This window comes from Agelaius tricolor, unplaced genomic scaffold, assembly GCF_023055355.1.
Source record: "Agelaius tricolor isolate 1412-34295 unplaced genomic scaffold, bAgeTri1.0.p SCAF_29, whole genome shotgun sequence".
In the NCBI taxonomy this organism is placed as follows: Eukaryota; Metazoa; Chordata; class Aves; order Passeriformes; family Icteridae; genus Agelaius; species Agelaius tricolor.
Window position 1 is genome coordinate 2593145 of NW_027269289.1, and position 21297 is coordinate 2614441.

The following is a 21297-nucleotide window of genomic DNA, read 5'->3' on the forward strand; positions in this document are numbered from 1 at the left end:
TGGTTATGGTGGTCACCAGAGCCACCTCCACCTCCCCAGAGGGATCCTGGCAGAGGATGCTGCTTTGTGAAGCCATCAGCACCCAGCAATCCCAGTGGGATCTGGGATCACGCCTGCTTCTTCCCTAGCCCCTCTGTTTTCAGAACCAGGTTGAAGTCCCTCAAGATTGCCTTCTTTTCTCCTTTTCTCACAAGAAGGAAGCAAATCAGGGACCAAAGAGAGGTTGAGGCCAAGTAAACACAGGTGTTTTTATGGCTAACTTGCAATCAATGCTAACACAGTGGGTTTAAAGGGATCTGACCCTCTGTGCCTCTGCCTTGTCCCAGGTTAGGGCTGAGACCCCCACCTTGCTACAGGGAGACCCAGATGCACATCCAACCACTGCATCTGCTGATTCCAGGAGCTGTGGGAGCAGAGCCAGCAGAGCCTGAGGTTCACCCAGCTGAGGAGGAGGAGGAGGAGAGATGATGGGCTGTGACCTGCAGAGCCCTGGGGGAGGAAGCCAAGGGCAACTGGAGGAGTGTGCTCCAGAGACCAGTCTCTGTTTGAGATCTGCCATGATTTTTTCAAACCCAGCAGTGCCAAGATTCTGCTGACAGCCTCAGCCAGATCCCACAGCTTCTGTGCTTCTCCAGGTTTATTAAAGCACAGCCGGGCAGGGGAGCAGCAGTCAGCCAGTCCATAGCAGGGGGCTGGCCAGAGCCAGCTGAGATTTCCCTGGGTATCCAGACCCTGTTCCAAGGTGTCTGCCACCTCTGCCACCACTTCTGAGCTTAAAATCCCTGAGTCAACCCCAGCAGCCTCCCCTGTGCCTGTAAATGTGGAGGTGCAAGTGTGGAGATTGGTTCTCTCTGAGGTTTTTCTGCCTGTGCCACTGCAGCCACCAAAATTTTTCTCTTGCATCTTGAACTTGTTACAAAACTGGAGTTTGTAAAAATTCAAATGAATAGGAACAGGATTTCTAATTCTACCCCAAAACACCTGTGGTGTTTCTTTATTCTTTGGGCAATAGCAGCAAGTGGTATTTCCATGCGATGCCAGACTTTGGGCTCATCCACTCGGCTTTGCCAAGGATGCTCAGGAGCTGGTCACTCAGGTCATTTGTCTTGTCTGTAACTTCTCATGGCCCACCTGAAAGCCCCCTCCTCTCTTTCAGGTCCTGAGCAATGAGAACAAGCTGATCCTGAAGTCAGTGCGCCAGGAAGACGCCGGGAAATACGTGTGCAGAGCCGTGGTGCCGCGCGTGGGCGCGGGGGAGCGGGAGGTGACGCTCACCGTCAACGGTACCTCCTGCTTCCCTCTGGCATTCCTTCCCTCCTGCTCCTTTCTGACATTCCTTCCCTCCTGCTTCCCTCTGCCATTCCTTCCCTCCTGCTTCCCTCTGGCATTCATTCCCTCCTGCTCCTTTCTGACATTCCTTCCCTCCTGCTTCCCTCTGGCATTCCTTCCTGCTTCCCTCTGACATTCCTTCCCTCCTGCTTCCCTCTGCCATTCCTTCCCTCCTGCTTCCCTCTGACATTCATTCCTTCCTGCTTCCCTCTGACATTCCTTCCCTCCTGCTTCCCTCTGACATTCCTTCCCTCCTGCTCCTTTCTGACATTCCTTCCCTCCTGCTTCCCTCTGACATTCCTTCCCTCCTGCTCCTTTCTGACATTCATTCCTTCCTGCTTCCCTCTGACATTCATTCCTTCCTGCTTCCCTCTGACATTCCTTCCTGCTTCCCTCTGACATTCCTTCCCTCCTGCTTCCCTCTGACATTCATTCCTGCTTCCCTCTGACATTCCTTCCCTCCTCCTTCCCTTCTGACATTCATTCCTTCCTTCTCCCCTCTGACATTCCTTCCCTCCTGCTCCCTTCTGACCTTCATTCCTTCCTGCTCCCTTCTGACCTTCATTCCTTCCTGCTCCCTTCTGACATTCATTCCCTCCTGCTTCCCTCTGACATTCCCTCTCTCCTGCTCCCATTCTGCCATTCCTTCCTGCTTCCCTTCTGCAATTTCTTCCTGCTTCCCTTCTACCATTCCTTCCCTCCTGCCATTCATTCATTCCTTCTTCCCTTCCACCATTCCTTCCCTTCTGCTTCCCTTCTGCCATTCACTCCTGCTTCCCTTCTGCCGCTCCTTCCTGCTCCTCTTCTGCCATTCATTAATTCTTTCTTCCCTTCTGCCATTCCTTCCCTCCTGCTCCACTTCTGCCATTCACTCCTGCTTCCCATTTGTGATTCATTCCTTCCTTTTTCCCTTCCACCATTCCTTCCTTCCTGCTCCCTTCTGACATTCCCTTCTGACATTCCCTCCTGACATTCCCTCCTGCTCCCCTCCTGCCGTTCCTTCCCTCCTGCTCTCCTTCTGCCATTCCCTCCTGCTTCCCATTTGTGATTCATTCCCTCCTGCTTCCCTTCTGCCATTCCTTCCCTCCTGCCATTCATTCCTTCCTTCTTCCCTTCCACCATTCTCTCCTGCTTCCCTACCACCATTCATTCCCTACCCCCATTCCCTTCCTGCCTTGATCCTGTTGCTCTGACAGCTCCTGTTCCCAAATTACCCCCTCAGATACTTCCTTTTGGAGCAAATCCCACCCCCAGTTGAATCACAGATACAGGCAATTGGAGTAAAGTGGATTTTGCATTATTTTGCCTGGAAATGTACAAGTTAAATCAAAAAGAAAATCAACATTTGCTCAGCCCCACACAGTTCCCTATTATCAACAGGGATTTATTGAGTAGTTGGGAGCTGGCAGCTTTAAATCTTTAATAGATTAATCTTGCAAAACCCTCGCGAGGTCGGAGAGTGCTGTTGTCTCTATTGTACTCCTGGAGAGATGGGAATTGAGTCTGGATCCAAGACCAGCAGCCTAATCACACTCTCCATCCCACATGAGGATACCTGTGAGATTCCTGTGAGGATACTTGTGAACACTCTGCCTGCCAGGATTCCTGTCAGGATTCCTGTCAGGATATCTCCATGGCTGCTTGGGGCTCATCCAGCACCGTGTCAGGATGTGCTCTGGACTCACAGCCACATCTCTGGAGTTTAATGAGGCCCTGGCCAGGACCTCACAGCAGCTGGTAACAAATTTCAGCATAAATACAGCAGGGAAAGAGCCAGGCAGGCTGCAAATGGTGTAAGCAGAGGATGAATTTTCCATTGTCTCTCACCTGCATGACAAACTGGCAGGTTTCACTCCCCACTCACTGTTGCAAGAGGAGAGCATAAGCAGGAGGCAGCTCAGGCAAGCATTGATTTCAAACATAGATAATGCACACGGTGGATGCCCCAGTTCCCTGGAAACATTCAAGGACAGAGCTCTGAGCAACCTGATCTAGCTGAGGATGTCCCTGTCGTGGCAAGGGGTTGGACTGGATGACCTTTAAAGGTCACTTCCCACCCAAACTATTCCAGGTTTCTATAATCCTAGAAAAGGAAGCTGAGGGCAACGCAGGGACTGAGAACCAGCCACTGAGAACCAGCCACTGAGAACCAACCACTGAAAACCAGCCACTAAAAACCAACCACTGAGAACCAGCCACTGAGAACCAGCCACTGAGAACCAGCCACTGAAAACCAGCCACTAAAAACCAACCACTGAAAACCAACCACTGAAAACCAACCACTCCCTGACTTGGACTCAGCTCCTCGTGCCTTCAGTCTCCTTCCCCAGCAGCTGCTGGGTTTTAATTACAATTAAATGAGCTCACAGAAAACAAAGCAACAAATTAGCACGAAGAACATGCTCCTTCCCTGACACCTCCAGGGACAGGGCAGAGAGCAGAGCAGAGCAAAGCTCCCCACAGCTCAGGGCATTTGGAGCATGCAGCACTGACTGGAAAAGTTTCTCTCCAGCAATTCTTGTTTTTTTCCCCCAGTTTATGCCTGGTCAAACTGATGGGCAGCAAATGAAATCCATGCATGGAGTTCACTGCTCAGCCTTGAGCATCTGCCAAGAACTCACTGCCTGTACACCCCATCCCATGGGAAATGCTGCCAGGTGCACCCCAAAGGTGACAAGGTTGTCACTGCAGGTGTTGGACCAAGGGAGAATCCCACACCTCCGGGTCAGGATGATCTCCTGGCCCTCCAAGTGAGGAGAACCGAGCCCCTGAGCAGCATCCCCACATCCCACATGAACAAGAGGCAGCCTGTCCTGCAGTGGGAGCAGCATTCCAGCTCCAGAGCATGGCACAGTGTGTTTAATCCAGCTGATGAATTCTGATGGAAGCCTGCTCTGATGTAATTCAAGGGGGAAGCTGAATGCCTTCATATTTTGAAGTGATTTTAAATCCAGAAGGTGATACAATTGTCTGTTATTACCAGATGCTTCCCTCTGTCACAGAAAAATCAGGCATTGAGAAGTTGTGTTCTGGGCTGGCTGCACTGCCCCTGGTCAGGGCACCTGGATTTTAGGGGGCTGATCCATCTCACCGAGCACAGAGATCCCAACTGAGGGATCACCCAACCCACTCTGAGCCTGTGGTCCTACCAGCCCATCCACTCCCAAAATTATCCAAAATCATGGCATGGTGATGGTGGGGTGGGAGAGCATCCTGTGCCCTTCCCACCCAGCTCCCTCAGACAGGGCTGTGGTTGCCGAGCAGCCCAACCCCATGCCAGAGCCAAGGCCACCAGCCTGCAAGGATGCAGATAGGATTCAGAGTCTGGTGAGTGGGAAGGAGGATTATGCAAAGCAGCAGCATTTGGCAGAGCCAGAGCAGCAGAGGCTTGAGGGAAAGGAGGAACTTGGTGCCATCATAAATCAGCAGCAGCTGGATTTACAGCCAAAGCCCCTCGATGCTCTTGACTGCACCCAGCCTGGTCACAGCTCCCACCCCAGCAGAAGCACCCCAAGGTCACCTTCACAGGCAGATCGGCAGCAATCCCATCTGTCACTGCACCATCCAGGCTTGGCAGGGGCTGCTGAGCAGGGACCACCACCCCTGCCCACCTTGTTCTGCAAGAGAAGTTTGTTGGAATGGCTGAACAGCTCCAGGTGATTAATTCAGGATATCATTTGCCTGGGATTCACCCCAACAAGGAAGTTGGGCATGTGTGAGAGCTGGGAGCAGGGCAGGGGTTGACCTGCCACCCCGCTTGGTCAGGAGCACATTGGGTGTCAGGAAGTGCTCAAGGGCAGGTTGGAACAACCTCCTCTGGTGGGAGATGTCTCTGCCCATGGTAGGGGATCAGGAATGAGATGGGTTTAAAAGTCTTTCCCAACCCAAATAATTCTGTGGTGTTCCTTTGTAATCAACACCAGGCAGAACCAGCCAGCCCAAGACTTCTGCAGGAAGCAAGGAGTTAAACAAAACTCTCCTGCCAAAATCATTTTGAGTGCTTGAGAGAAAAGTTCAGATGGACTCGAGCAGACTGGAGAAGCCAAGGCCATCCTATCCTTTCATTCCTGAAGGCTTCCACCTCAGACTTCTCTTTTGTGTGAGCCGCCAGGACCGCACAAATAAATTGGCACTGAGGTGCTAAAAATAACCTCCACCAATAGCTCCATCATTTATATCCATAGCAACATTGCTTAGAGCCTTTTCCCTGCCTGTGGGCTGTCTCACACTCAGTGCTGAATGCCAAGCTGGAGATTGGCATCTTTCATAAGGAGCCAGAGCCTGGTGGAGAATCAAACACCAGCCCTGAATGCGAAGAGGCTGCAACTTTGTGCTATTATTTCTGGGCATGTTCATCTCACAAATAGTCTTTAGTCATCTACTATTATCACGATGATAAGCCTTCGACTCTGAACTCCTGAAGCAATAATAAAAGCCAAAGCCATTGGCATTTGTGCCATTTAAAATCCACTCGCCTTGGGGAAAATGATCTTTTTAATGATTATTAAGCCATTTTTCTCTAGCGTCACCCAGTCTTGGAGCACTTCCAGAATTTATAAGTAACGTACAACCATCAAAATGGAAAGGAGACAGTTCTTTTTATTACTGTTTAGGTCTGGCCTGCAGATCCCATCACTGCTCTTGCCTCTGCTGGCTTTGGAATCATCAGGTGGGCAGGAGCATCAATGGCCTCAGCAGGCTCCTCAGGCAAAGCAAGGAGTCACCTCCACTGAGACCCTTGGGAAAGCTGAGCTTTCAGCGATGGATAAACAAGAACTCACACCTTGGGATCGTGCCTAGAACAACATCTTGAGCATTTAGAGAGAAAAACACAACAAAGTGTCTTTTTTTTTTTTTGCCTTCTTCGATCAAAAAGGGCAGAAGCTTCCACAGCCGTACTGCTGTGTCCATTACAGCAAAACAAGTCCTGACCTTCACGCCCAGCTCCTGCTATTCCTGATGTTGATGGCGGCTCCCTTCCAGTAGTAATTTCCTGAGCTGCCAGAACCGTGGTCACTGGTCAGTGAATTGTGCTTCAATGAGCTTGTTTTCCATCCATCTCCCCTTGGAGCTGTGTAAGGAAGCAGGGACAGGGCTGTGCCTCAGTGGGGAGTGTGTGGGGAGTGTGCAAGTTTGGTGCAGGAAGGGGTTACTGGGACAGTTCCAAAAGGCAGCTGTATGTACAAATGCCCGAGAGTGAAGGATTTAGCATTTTGGTACATTTTTGTGCATTTTTGAAATTTATAAATGGGTGATTTGGATGAGAATCAGGCAGGAATACCCAGGCAAATCTTTCTTTCCACTTTACTCCAAATCCCTGAGACTTTTTTTAAAAGGAGCACATCAGGTGCAGGGCAGGGAGGTGGGGAAAATGGGAAAAAATCCACAAGGCTGTACTACTGATAAACCCAGTGACATACTCCAAACCAGGCGTGGCAACCCCAAGTGAACACCCAAAGGGGGAGTTCTGACATCCCCTGCCACCCCTCTCTCCCTGCCCTGCAGCCCAGTTGTTGCTGTTGTCTTTTCTGCCAGCAGCAAGCCACTCATGGAAATGCAAATCTGCTTTAATTAAGGAGGTTAATAAACAGCAATTAGGATCCCAGCTCTTGTGCTGCTCCCCTGGGGCCGTCAGGGCTGTTAGAAAAGTGAGGGACACACCACATGCTCTCCTCTCCCATCCCTTTTCTCCCAAGCATAGGATGCTCACCAAGGCAGCACAAGGACATTTCCCATCCCAAGCTGGTGTTTGGCTCAGGAAGAGCCTTTCCCACCCTGTCTCCTTGGCTCCTTTCATGACCCTTTCATGGCACAGGAGAGCCCAGCTGATGGGTGTTAAAGTTTTCCAGCAGAAACTTCTCCACCACATCTTCCTTAATGCCCTGGAGGGCAATTAGTTTAATGGTTGCTAATGAATCTGGGAGGGCACAGAAGAGGAACAGCAGGTGGGATGGGATCCTGCTTTGCTCCTGCAGCAAACTGCCCTTCTCAGAGGCCAGGCTCCCCAAGGAGATGGGAGAAGGACCCTTTACACCAGGGATGGGTGTACAGAGATGAGGGTCGTGGGGGTTTTGCAAAAACCCAGCAGAGCCCAAAGCCTCCACTCAATGTTCTCCATCACAGGAGGAGATGGGGCTGTTTCTCCACCCCTGCCCTTCAGACATGGACTCCAATATCCATTTGGGGCTCCCCTAACACTCCCCATCCCCAGCAGTCCCACGGGGTGCCAGCAGCCTCTCCTGTCTCCACAGGGCCCCCCATAATCTCCAGCACGCAGACCCAGCACGCCCTGCACGGCCAGAAGGGGCAGATCAAGTGCTTCATCCGCAGCACTCCGCCTCCAGACCGGATCGTGAGTATCACCCTGGGCACAGGGGGTGCCTGCAGCACCTCGGGGGGCTGCTCCAGGCTCACCCCTCTCTCTCTTGGCAGGCTTGGTCCTGGAAGGAGAACGTTCTGGAATCTGGGACCTCGGGGCGCTACACGGTGGAGACGGTGAGCACAGATGAGGGGGTGATCTCCACGCTGACCATCAGCAACATCGTCCGTGCTGATTTCCAAACCATCTACAACTGCACGGCCTGGAACAGCTTTGGCTCTGACACCGAGATCATCCGGCTCAAGGAGCAAGGTGGGCACTGCTGGGGGCTGCTGGGGCTGGGGGCACTGGGAATTAGCACCTGGCTGGGCTCTGAGAGTGGGGACATGCTGTGAGGAGGTGCTCAGAGAGCTCTTGGGATGCCAGAGGAAATTAGGAAGGATGGTGACAAGGCTCCAGCTGTGCTAGCTGCAGGATTGCATCCTTAAGGCACATGATCTTGGTAAAGGGGCAGGAGCAGGGGCAAACCCTGTAAAGTCTCTGCTTGGTAAGGTATTGCTGATTTTACCTGTCCTGCCAAAGCTGGAGGGCACAGGCTGATCCTGCACCCCTTACTCCCTGTCCCACAGTACAAGGTGATGTCACTGCCCAGGCTGGAGGATCATTTACAGCCTTGGAGAAAGAGGAGTGGCTGCTCCCAGCAGACGCCCCTGCTCCACGGTGATGGGGTGAGCAGAGGAAGGCGTTTGGACTGGTGGCAACTCTCCATCCTGGCCACCAGCCACAACGCCAGCGTGTCCCACAGGGCTGGGCTCACACACCCAGCAATTCCCAGGGGATGGCCAGGGAAATTCCACTCTCGGGGCTCTCCACAGCAGGGGAGGGAGATGGCCTGTGTGAGGAATGCTTAGCTCCTGGAGGAACTCCAGTTCTCCTCTATTTTATTAAATGCCAGGGCAGGCAGGTGGATTGTTCTCATTAAGCCGTGATTTATAGGCAAGGCTGGCGTCCAGATTAAATCAGAGCTAAATGAACCCCTTAAAATTAGCCTTGGGCTTCTTCCAATGCAAACAGAGCCAGTGGTTTTTCCAGGTCGTCTGCCAGTCAGAGGCAGCGCTCGGCGGCGAGCCTGGGTCCCAGCAGAGGGGGCTGGACAGCCGAGCTCACACCCAGCGTCCCTGCAGGGCCACCAGGGGGGACAGCCCTGCCCCGACAGGGTGGCACAGGGGACAGCCCTGCCCAGATCAGGGTGGCACAGGGGACAGCCCTGCCCCGGCCAGGGGACACTGCAGGGTGACACTGGGGACAGCCCTGCCCAGATCAGGGTGGCACAGGGGACAGCCCTGCCTGGACAAGGGGACACCGCAGGGTGGCACAGGGGACACTGCAGGGTGGCACAGGGGACAGCCCTGCCCAGGCCAGGGGACACTGCAGGGTGGCACAGGGGACAGCCCTGCCTGGACAAGGGGACACCGCAGGGTGGCACAGGGGACAGCCCTGCCCAGATCAGGGTGGCACAGGGGACAGCCCTGCCCAGGCCAGGAGACACCGCAGGGTGGCACAGGGGACACTGCAGGGTCCCCTTCACAGGGCCAGCCCCCGAGCAGGCAGAGCAGAGCAGAGCAGAGCAGAGGGCTGAGCGCTCAGGAAGGCTGCGGTGGGCGCGTGGGCTGTGCAAGGCTGTGGACACTTGCTTTATTTTCAAACAGGTACGGAAATGAAATCAGGAGCTGGTATTCAAGCAGGTATGGAAATCATGAGCTGACGGTGAACGTGAATTGTCCCCAGCCACCACCACACCTGAGGGCCCAGCGTCCTCCTCCTGGCCCGGCAGCTTTCCCCAGGGCAGGCAGGGCAGGCAGGGGTGCAGGGAAGCTGCAGGGCAGTGACTGGGGCAGGACTGGGGAGCTGGAGTGGTCCAGTCCCCCTGTGCCACTGACCCACTCTGGAAACCAGCACTTTCTTTGCCCCAGTTCCTCAGTCACTGGAAGGGGGATGCTGTTTCTCAGCCGTGTTTAAAATGTTGCAGAAGTCCCACAGAGTGTGACTTTGGGACAAAAACGGAGGGAAAAGTCCATGTTTCCAGGGTCATTTGCAGACATCAGCTTGGTTCAGCATAGTGGGAGAGTGATGGCCAGCATCCATTGGCACCAGAGCAGGTTTGGATGGATCTTGGGGCAGATCTGCAGGAGGTGCTGTCCTTGTGGTTCCTCGTCCTGTGCCCCAGAGCAGAATTCCTGGGGGAGCCAGCAATCTGCCCCTCCCTCAGCTCACCCAGCCCTACAGGAGTTTACCATCCCCATCTGTCACTGCCTCTTTGCAGTTTCCTTTATCCCAGCCCAGGAGAGCCCTGGAGATTTTCCACACCCCATTCCCTGCATGGTTCTTCATCATCTTCATCCCCATCACCACCTGCTTCTCTCTGAGCTCTGCCCTGCAGATCCCATTCCCTAGAACTGAGAGCCAGCCAGGCTCCTGCCTCTCCAGCCCCTTGCTCCATATTCCCCTTGGAAGGCCAAAAAAATCCCATGAGGAGCTGCCACTGTTGGCAGGAGCACTGCCTAGCAGGCGGCCTCAAAAATTCCTGGTTTCTTTGTGCCATGGCCCAGCTGCTGGGCTGGAGGATGCTGATTTTAGGGTGAGCTTCTTTAGGGTGGCTAAAGGATGCTGATTTTAGGGTGAGCTTCTTGGGGCAGCTGGACCCAGCTGCAGCCCCTGTTCCCTGAGCTCCAGCAGAGGACTGAAGGGATTTTCACCAGCTGGGCACTCCCAGAGGTTTGGTGATGGATTGGTTCAGGGCCACTTGAGTCGTGTCACCAGTGGCCTGGCTTGAGTGACATGTGACACATCAAGGGACCAGCAGCCCTAGCAGGAAATCCATGAGCAAGCCACAAAGTGAGAAACGTCAGTTCTGTTTTGATCAAGTGTGAGCAGAGCCTCAACTCAATCAGCACCACATGTTTATCACCTGCAGTTCCCAACTTAGGGCTCAGGACCCAGGAGCTCCACAGCCATGGCTTAAGGGTACCTTGAAGTGGCTTTAGAACCCTCCTGTCCCACTTGGGAGAGGGATAACAAACAAGGAAGACACCCTTTGCTGACTACACAGTGGATGCTGGTGGAATGAGAACTGCCCCCAGTCCCACCAGTAGGGGAGTGTCCCCCTTGGGAAGGATGGAAGGCACAGGTGGGATCTGTGCTCTCAGGTCCAGGATGAAATTCGTGCCCACCCCCAGCCCCACACTCATGGGTAATGGGAAATAGTTCCTGTATCACCCAGTCAAGTGACAACCCCTGGGCTTTGCTTCTCAGCTGGGTCACCCCTGTGCCCCCAGGGTCCAGCAGCATCCATGTCCCCACCTGCACAGACCTCTGAGGAGAACCACCTCTCTGCATACATTTTTCCATAAATTCATCCCATCCATTTCCCAGGCAAGGCCTCCAAGAAGGAAACACCTTCCAAGGAGCTGTCCAGGAAAGTTGTGAGGACACACTCACCCACCTTATCCAGCCATCCCAGACAGGGTTATCCCTCTTTTGGTTCACAAGATCCTACAGAGTGTTTAGAAAGAGAGGAATGGGGACCTAGAGATACCTGCAGCTTTAGGGGAGAGGGTCTTTGGGATGCAGCTTTATCATCCCAGCCAAGGAAGGCAATTTGTGGTACCCACAGCTGTGGTGTCCTACAGTGTGAGTGCTGCCCATTGCTGCCCCTCCTTAATCCAAACCAACACTCACTGCAAAGTCAGAGCTGTGCCTGGAGGAACTGGAGAGACAGAGCAGGGGGATAAAAAGGCTTTGGGGCTCCAAATCTGACCCCCTCACCATAAATGTGATTTCCCATTCCACCCTCCCCACGCCTCACAAGCTGCTGTCAGGGCCTGCGTAGATAAATCAGCTTTGCTGGCTGAGCCACAGCCCAAAATCCCCACCAGGAATTTGGTGACAGAGTTCTTGTAGGCAGAAGGATGTGAGGGTGCTCTGCCTCCCCCAGACCCTGCCCACACATCCCACCCCACAGTGCTCAGCCCCAGCATGGGCCATCCCTCCTGTCCCAGTCTTTGTAGCACCCTCAGGAATTTTGGAAGGATGACAGTTGATAAGCCACAGGAGAAGGCAGGAAATTGGTATATAAAATAGGGAGGGGCTGTGAATGATGACTTGGGTTAAGTCATCCATCAGCCTGCCCAGATGTCATTTCTCTTTCTTTATAATACTAACACACAATCTTCTTTTGCACTTCATCCTTTAGAGAATCTCATGCATTAACCTGCAGGGCATTAACAAAGCAGTTGCTAATCTGCTCCTCTGGCTCCCCCCTCCTCTCCTCCCAGGGTAAACTGAGGCACAGAACGAGCAGGGTTGTATAAACTGCAGCATCCCACGGGCAGCCCGTGCCCACATCACCACGCAGGGATGGGGGAGCAGGGAAGGAGGCCCCAAAACCCTCCCTGGGCTCATCACTGGGCCTCTTGCCAGTAGCCAGGGGTGGGTCCCTGGGGGAAAAGGCCCCTCTGTGACCTTCAGCCCGCTTCACGCTTGCTCTCCTTGCTCTTGCAGAGTCGGTGCCCATGGCAGTGATCATCGGGGTGGCCGTGGGGGCCGGTGTGGCGTTCCTGGTGCTGATGGCCACCATCGTCGCCTTCTGCTGCGCCCGCTCCCAGAGGAGTAAGTGTCACCTCCTGGAATATCACCAATATTGTGTACGGGACATGCCTTGGCTTGTCTGGCCCTGCTGCTGAACCAAACAGTGGCACTGTGGTGTTTCACCCCACAGACACTTTTGGCCGGCCGGGTGTGTGGTGTTTCACCCCACAGACACTTTTGGCCGGCCGGGTGTGTGGTGTTTCACCCCACAGACACTTTTGCCTGGCTGGGTGTGTGGTGTTTCACCCCACAGACACTTTTGGCTGGCTGGGTGTGTGGTGTTTCACCCCACAGACACTTTTGCCTGCCTGGGTGCTGCAGTTGGCACGTGGGGACAAGTCCAGGCCTGCAGGAGCTCTGGTGGTGCTGGGATGGAGCTTCCCCCCATAACAGGGGCTGCTCCTCAGGTTTCCCTCTGTGGAGAAGCTTTCAGGCCATGGTGAAGGAAAGGAGTCGGTTCTGAGGGAGGCTTTGGATCCAGAGCTTTATTCTGGCCCTCAGGCCTCTGAATGCAGCACCAGCTCCCACAGAACTCCCTGAGCCCGTGGCTGCTGCTCCTTTGAACCCCGGGGAGAGGGGCAGGGAAGGGGCAGGGAGCCACCAAGCAGGGACAGGAGGGGAGGGACAAAGGGACAAAGGACACCTGGATGGCCCAGTGCCCCCAGGGACAGAGGGCATCCTTTGGATCTGCCAATCACTGATGCCCTTCTGGAATGCCAGGACTGACAGACAGTGCTGGGAGGGGTCAGGGAGGGGAAAGGAGAGGGGACTGACACACCTGGGAGGGAACCTGCAGGGGAGGGACCCGAGGTTCTGAGGTAAACCCTGAGATCACACTGTAACTGTCACCCCCAACTCGCTGCACCCCTTTGGAAGGGCTGGGGGGAGAACTCTGGGGAGAGGGTGAATTGAGTGGAGCAGGGAGAAATCAGAGCCTGAATTTACCAACACAATTTACTGAATTTACTTCTCTGCACAAGCTGCTTCTCCTGTTGGTCTACCAAGTGTTTGCTGCAAACAGCAGCCCTGTGGGAAAAGGGAAGGGTTTATGGAAGACATGCCAGGGTAACTGCTGATCCCTGTTAGCAGCTCAGGAGGTGTGCAGGGGACCTCTTAATCTCTCCCTTGGAGGAATCCTGAGGTACAAGAAGGAGAAGCATCCTCACTGTGCCACATCGGTGCTTAAAAACCCTCCACAGTTCTGCTTCTGTTTTAATTCCAACTTTCCTGATATGCATATTCCTGGCAGGAATGACAGCCAGCAGAGGGGTTTTTCATGGGACTTGTGCATTCTGGAGTCTGGCTGCAGTGGGAATACAAGTTAAAGTGACATTAGAGAAGCAGGTACAGGAGGAGGAGAGGGAAGCAGTGCAGCATTGTCTGGCCTCATTAAAAAGACACCGGGAAATTAAAGGAGGATTGTTGGCTCCGTGAAAAGGCACCAAAGCAGGAGGGAGAAGAGTGTGATTGTCTGGAGCATTCCAAGCCTCTGGGGAGAGGAGGAGATCCTTGGCGCTGCTCCCGGCGCGCCAGACGCGTGGTGCGGATTCCGGGATGCCAAACTCCTCACGTGGGTGCCAGAAAACCCAGTTGTTGTTCTTTTATTTTTCCCCCCTTGATGGTTTACAAAGCCATCAAAGACACCAGGCTGCTCCTGGATTCAGTAAGGACGCACGACCCCCCACTGCAGAAATGTGTTTAATTTTCAGTGTGATAATGATGCCTCTCCCTGTTTTATCCCATTTTTTTTGAACTCCCACAGCCTCTATTAGCAAGAATTAATGAATTAAATAGGGGAGGCCATTTATCTTGCTTTTTTGGGAAGGATTGCTGATGGACAGCACCCAAGACCAGGCCAGTGTGATGTCAATTGGCAGCAAGAGCCAATGCAAGCACCTGAAGGAAGCAGGGCCAAGCTGTGTTCCCATGCCCATGGGCAGTTTTTTCCCCATGCCACATCCTTCAGAGAAACAGAGAGCGTGTGGTTCATTATTTCCCTCTCGTTTGATGGAACCAGATGGTGCAGGGCTCTTTACAGGACACACAGTTTCACAGGAATGCCATGACAACAGATCCCAGACGTGGTGGAAACGCCAGGATTTAGACCCTCACAAGCTGGAGGCATGCAAGGATGGGCTGCTCTTCAAGGGGAAAGCCAAGAGGGGACAAGGCTATCCCAGCCAAATGCCTTGTGTTATTTACCCCATTGATAAATCAGGAAAAAGAGGCATTTTCCTCACCAGGGCTGGGAAGATAGGTTCTGGAAAGAAGGCACTGGGGATGTGGTGGCAGGGTTTGAAGTCCCTTTTCTCTGCTGTGTTTCTGGTGCTATCCTGTTCAGAAAAGGTTTTTGGGTCTCCAATACACCACAGGCTGCTGGGTCTGGGGGTGTTCCCTGCTCTGCTGCTCCCCTGGCAGTGTGATTCCCAGGGAGAGGTCAGCAGCCTCCCCAGGCCAGGGCAGGGGTCCCTGTGCTCCCTACAAGGCTTCACTTTGGGATCAGAATAAGTAAGAGATCATGTAGCCATGATATTTTCTGAAAAATCCCTTTGCTAGGATTTTTCTCCTGAGAAGCTGAGAGGCCTCAGGAACAAAATGCAAACAATGATTATCTGCTGCTGTGGAATGCAACAGGTGCATCTGGGATTGGTCTCATGTGGTTGTTTCTAATTAATGGCAAATCACAGTCTGGCTGTTTCAGACTGTCTTGGTCAGTCACAGGATTTTGTTATCATTCCATTCTTCTTGCTTGCTAGCCTTCTGATGAAATCCTTTCTTCTATTCTTTCACTATAGTTTTAATATAATATATATATATATCATAAAATAATAAATCAAGCCTTCTGAAACATGGAGTCAAGATCATCTCTTCTCTCTTCCTGGGACCCCTGTGAACACCACCACAAGATCAGCCAAGAGATCAGTGAAGATCCCTGCCCTGATCTCTCTTAGCTCCCCAAAACCTTGTGGGAAGGGGAGAACCAGACCCAGCTGGGGACAGCAGCAAATCCAGAGTGCAGGTGGGATTCCCCAGCCTGAGTTCCATGCATGGGGTGCTGGTGGCACTGAGGCCACCCAGTTCCCCTTTACCTGGCTCCAAAAGCCACTGGAAGCTGCCAAAACAATCTCTCCTTGGGTTTGGGGGAACTGGGAGCACCAGCAGCTGCACCAGAGCCCAGTGACACTCAGGGTGCAGAGCCCTGCAGGGAAGGACTTGGATGTGCCAGGTGGATGGGCTTTCACCCCAGTTTTGAGGTGCTGATGGCAGCTGAATGCTGTGGCCACTGTTTCTGGTGGCAGGAGGGTGGGAACACCAGGCTGAAAGGTGAGGAAAGGAATTTCATCACTGTTAGTGATGTGCAATGTGCAGAGTTATTACACAGATCAGCTCAGGAATGATGGGATTGATAGAGCACTTGGACAGCAGGAGAAGGACTCATTTCCTGCCAGGATGACTGCAGATTCCTCTCCCAAGACAAATACTGGAGCATTGTGCCATCATTTATAACAACAACCTGGTGCAGGCTGCAGGCACTGTTGTGTCAGGGGGACACAGTGACCCAGAGTAACTCTGGAGAAGGAAAGGAATCTCCTGCCCCAGCCACTGACCACAACTAACAGCAATGGGGGAGGCAATTCCTGACCATGTTTTGGGAAAATGCAGCAAAAAAAAAAAAAAAAAAAAAAAAAAAGGACCAGATGCAGACACACTGAGCCTGGAGGCTCTGGAAAAGAAAAAAAAATTTACTGCACATCTGTTGTTACTGTTGTTATATCTTCAGTGACTAAACGGCCCAGAGTTATTTGAGGGGGAACACTCCTGGGAGAGGAGCTGCAAGACACTGATTAGCATCTCCTTGTGATTAAAGACAGAGGCTCCAGCACCAGGAACGTGGTCCCAGCTGGACAACATTAAAAAAAGAAGCTGTAGTAAGTTCCCAGTGCAAGGCTTTGCCTTGTGCCCTGAGACTTGGTGAGGTGTGGAGGACAGGGGATGCTGGGAGAGATGAATTCAAGGACAGAGCTTCGAGCTGGTGTCAGTTGCATCATTCAATTTGGTTTAGAGATAAAACTCCCGGGCAGTCCAGCCTTTTCTGGACTGGTCCCCACAATCCTGGCTTGGCAGGGCGCTGCTGGATCCGTCAGCTGGAGGTAGATCTGACAAACCGGTGGTTCAAGGCAGTTTTTGGGTCTGGGAGGGCTGGCACAGCCATCCCGGGAGGTGAGAGCCAGGCCCGTGGCTGGGGGACAGCTTCAAAGCTGTCGAGGTCTCGCTGCTCAGATTTGCCTCCATCTCTGCTTCTCATCTCGGCTTTGCGCCGCCGCTCTGCTCCCGCTGCTCCGCGCTTTCCTCCTGCTGGAATGACTTGTTCAAAGCACGCCTGACACCTTCAGGGAAGGCAGGGAGTTTCTCCAAGAATATTGCTCTCTTCTCTCATTGTCATTTCCAGGCTGCTTGGAGATGATAAAGCTGTCCCTGGCTACATCTGTGCTCATGGCTTGGCCTTTTCCGTGTGTTGTCTGCACCCCGGACTGGGGGAGGCTTTTCTCAGGGGTTCCCAGAGCCTGGGCAGAGCTGGTCCATCCCTCAGGAGCAGTATTTCCTACGGATCAGCAGGCTGGACAATGACTTCACTGCCTGTGGGAGCAGTTCTGCTACAGCCCAGCCCCTGGTAACAGCACCATGTGAAAAACGCCAACCACTTGGTTTTAAAATTTTAAAAGTTTAATAGTAATAAAATGGTTATAAAAATAGTAATACAATTAGAGTAATAATAATTTGGACAAATTGAATTAGGACAATATGAGACAATAGAGACCAAGAGTTCCAGACGTCCGGGTACCTTTTTCTGGGCAACACGAGCCCAAAAAAGGCCCCACGTTAACAGAGGATTAACCCTTAAAAGCAACAGCCTGTTGCATATTCATACACCTCATCCATGATGAGGTAAATGGATAAATTCCATTCAAACACAGGATTCTGTCTGGGCAGTGTCAGCTGCTTCCTCTGAATCCTAACAGCACCTTCGAGGTGAGAAGAAGTTTCTTCTGATAATGGGGCAATAAATTATTTTTCTCTGAAAGATTCAGGTGTCCTGTGGCTGCTATTTTGCTGTGAGTCCTTTCTTTAAAAAAGTATCCTACATAGCATAGTTTCTATTTTAACACTTTTAATAACCTAAAACTATATTGAACACACTACTTAAGAGAATTAATACAGCATTACTTTTTAACATAACACATCTAATATTCATTTTAATATTTGTGAAAAGCCAATCATAAAATACATGCATTTTTCACCACCGTGAGCTCCAAAAGGAATTCCTGTAGGAATAGTCTGAGCTGTCCGTACCTTCTGGCAACACAAATATTGCTCCTCAGCTCTCCAGTGGGCTCGCTGAGCCGGGTTTATTTTCTCAGGTGCTGCGGGGATTCCTCAGTGATGTCCCTGCAGAAGCTCGGGCTCAGCCCCTCGTCCCTCTCCCTCTTTTCGCAGATCTCAAGGGTGTGGTGTCTGCCAAGAACGACATCCGCGTGGAGATCGTGCACAAGGAGCCGGCCTCGGGCAGGGAGGCGGAGGAGCACCCGACCATCAAGCAGCTGATGGTAAGGAATTCCTTCCCTCCCCAGGCAATTGCTCCGGGCAAGGTTTGATGGTAACAAACCCAGACACGTGTCGTTCAGCCCCCTAATAACCACTCGAGGCAAAGATGCTCTTCCAAAAATGCTGTTCTCGAGATCCACGTTCTCTTGCCATAAAAACTCCTCTAGTGAAACTTGGCTAACGAGGAGGGAGAGCTGCTAAGGGTTTATTGCCGGGCTAATTGCAAAGCAAATTTGCCACCTCGCACCTGGAAAGCTGCAGAGGGCAGGGCGAGCACGGGGTGATAACGAGCTTATCACCCAGCGGGGCTGTGCCCAAGGCGAGCACGGGGCTGGGTGTGCGGCCCGCCGGCCCCTGGGTCTGTAACACCGGGGAGCTGTCACCCTCCCGAGGCCACCGCCTTCACCCGAGGGGACCGACGGACACGGGCAGGGCAAGGGGTGGATGGCTGAGAGCCGGGAAACGCAGCTTGAGCATCCTCACCACTCTGTGCGCTGTGGTCACTGTTCTCGGTGGCTCAGCCCCAGTCTGCCTTGGCTTTCACTTGCTGGTGACAAATAGAAGCTGAAAAATGGCAAAGAATCCTGAAAAAAAAAAAAAAAAGAGATAAAAGAGCAGATGGGAAAGGGGGAAGGGATTGAAGAAGCCAGTGGCTGCTTTCTAGGCTGATGGGTGTTTTTTTTCCTCCTCTAAATCTCAATTTTTGGGCAGCACTTGTATGTCCTGCCTGCAAAAGCTGTTCCATGAATGCCTGGTGGGAAGGCAAAGCTGATCATCGTAGAGTGGGTGGAATTGCTCGCTGCAATTGTCAGGATTGCCAGAGTATTTAGACAGCCAGGGAGCCTCCAAACAATGAGGCAGGAGGAGGTGGAGATCTGGCAACTTATCCCAGCACCACTGGGGTTCCTGTGCACGACCCTTCGTTCCCAGTCGGGCTTTGCCCTGAGAAATCTGCAAGTCCATGGTGGGATTTGGAAGGCTGGAAGGACAGAGGAGGCTGGGGTTGGGTTTGGAACAATCTGCTGGGATGAAGGGAAATGAGAAGTTTTCTCCTCATGGGACCCTGTACATCATCTGTGGGATCAGCAGTTCCAAGCCCAGGTCTGGCTCCCACAGGGGCATCTGGGATCAACCCAAATCCCACTCCAGACCATAACTGGAAATACACACAAAGCCTCAGCAGAATGGAACATTTCCCACTCTGAGTGAACAAGGAAGAGGATGGTGGTGGGAGCTCAAGCACAGGATCTTGGAAGCCATCCTGGGCACTTTCTTAGGTTATTTGCAGGAGCCAGGGGGTGATTTCACATCAGCTTGGGCCTTGGTGAGGCTGGGAGCAGAACTGTGCTGGGCACGTTGCAATGAGGATTCTGGCAGGGTGGAAATGGTGCAGAAAAAATGACAATATTTGTTTGAGAGCTGGGAAAAAATGCCTTACAGGGAGAGGCTGTGGAGCTCCTCTGGTTAATCAGCCAGGCTGGTGAGAGGTGGTTTGGTCACAGCACAGTGGAACTGTGTAAGTGCAAACAGGGTTCACACTTAAAGCTGAGCACTTTCAGATGTGACACAGCAGAGACTCCCTGTCTGGCTGGACTGGAGGAGGGCAATTCTTCCCTTTCCTGGCCAAATCCAGGCATTTTTCCTGAAAATAGAGCAGTTGGAAATGACATCATTGGATCAGTGCCGTTCAGGAGCTGGAAGAGACGGTCCATGATCTCTGACCCTGGTGCTGGCAGGGTTTGGGACAGCTGGGACATCCTACCTGCTGGGAGAAGGCATCAAAGCCCCTTCCCCTGCCTGGATCAGAGCCTCCCCACCCTCATCTGCCCTCAGCAAGCACGTTCCCAGGAAATACTCCCCAATTCCTTCTCTCCACAGAGTCTGAGGAGAGCCCCCTGCCTCTGTCCCTCATCCCCCTCCTTGCTGTGTCCAACAGCTGGTGTGGGCATCCTCCTCCAGCCATCAGACACCCAGCTTTGGATGCCAAACAGTTCCTGATAAAATGCCCCAACTTTGTCAATGCAATGAAGGATCAAGTTAAAAACTCCTCCTTGCTGACGGGGAACAGTGAGACCTCTTTAGCAGGAGGAGGCGGGCAGTGCCCAGCACCTCCCTCCCCTCACCCCGGGATTATCCAGCTCTCCCCCCTCCCAGTGCCAGCATTATTCCCTCTGCTTCCCCATTTGCCTTCTGCGAGCGTCCTGTGAGATCTCCATCCCTTGGGATGATCTCGCCCTCACGGTGTCCATCGCACCCTGCAGTTCAATATCTGTGACCGTCAGTGCCGCACTCGGGCTCGAGATCATTAACGGGGATGTTAATGAGGAGCAGCCACGCTGGCAAACAGCTCCTCGCTGCTCTCCATCCCAACCCCATCCCAGGCCCTGACTCCAGCACAGCCGGAGCTGCTCCTGCTGAATTTCAGGCTCCTCAGCGCCGTGGTTGTGCCTTTGTGCTCGGTCGCCCCGTGTCCCGCTCTGCCGCAGGTGCCAGCGGGACTCTCCGTCCCCACAAACGCTGTCTTGTCATTCTCCAGCCATCTGTGACCTCGGCAGCTCACCGTGCTTTTCACGAGTAATTATTCATGCATCTATAAACTCATTAACACCTTCAGATACGCGTCACGCTGGCTGATTTGCCTATGTTCACATTGCCTCAGCGGCGTTCCACCCCCTGCTCCGAGAGCTGTTCTGCCAGGCGGTGCCTACGGGCAGGGAAAAGGCTGCCAGCTCCAGTGGCTGCAGGCAAAGGAGCCCGGTAAAGGGTTTGATCCTGGGGAAAATAAACCACAACAGCCGCGTTCTCCCTGCTGCGGGACGCATTGCACGGGCACGGCAGCTGTGAGGAGGAAGATGATGAGTGTGGTCAGCCCCTTAGCACGGCTGGGTTTATTCCTGGCTGATGGGACCCCGTGCCTCCCCACCTGTGAAATGGGGCCGATAATCCCAAAGGAGCCATCCCCACTGCCATGAGCAGAGAGAGACGATCCCAAAGTGACAGGGAGGCAAGGGAATGACAGAGATCTCCTGCCCTGGATCATTCCTCCCTTCTGGATCATTCATGCCCCACTGCGGCCAGGCAGATTCAGGCATCACCTGTGGTTCATATTTGGACTGGGACAGTCAAAATAATCAATCCAGTGATAGGTTTGTCTTTTCCTGTCTCCTTTAACCCTCTGCTCCAAGGGCCGTTCTCAGTTCGTTCACAGCCTTCACAGGTGACCAGCACCAGACACCTTTTCCAGACAGGTGGAAGAGGAAAAATCAAAGAAGCAGAGTTTCCATTCTGGGTGATTTTCCTTCCTACCTGCAGCCCAGTGGACTCGGCATCCCTTTCTCTGCCCCTTTCTCTGCCCCTTTCTCTGCCCCTTCCTCTGCCCCTTTCTCTGCCCCTTTCTC

General features: G+C 53.0%; 1 protein-coding gene across 3 annotated transcripts in view; it reads left to right on the forward strand.

The window, feature by feature from the left end:
• KIRREL3 (kirre like nephrin family adhesion molecule 3) overlaps window positions 1–21297 on the forward strand; it is a 399979-nt gene that overhangs the window by 373401 nt on the left and 5281 nt on the right. For 2 of the 3 annotated variants that reach the window (XM_071449858.1, XM_071449860.1), the window contains 6 exons: window positions 1157–1283; window positions 7581–7681; window positions 7762–7960; window positions 9358–9393; window positions 12209–12316; window positions 17792–17901. In XM_071449858.1, the coding sequence (XP_071305959.1) occupies window positions 1157–1283; window positions 7581–7681; window positions 7762–7960; window positions 9358–9393; window positions 12209–12316; window positions 17792–17901 (681 nt within the window). The remainder of the gene's footprint in view (window positions 1–1156; window positions 1284–7580; window positions 7682–7761; window positions 7961–9357; window positions 9394–12208; window positions 12317–17791; window positions 17902–21297) is intronic. The other variant, XM_071449859.1, reaches the window with a different exon arrangement.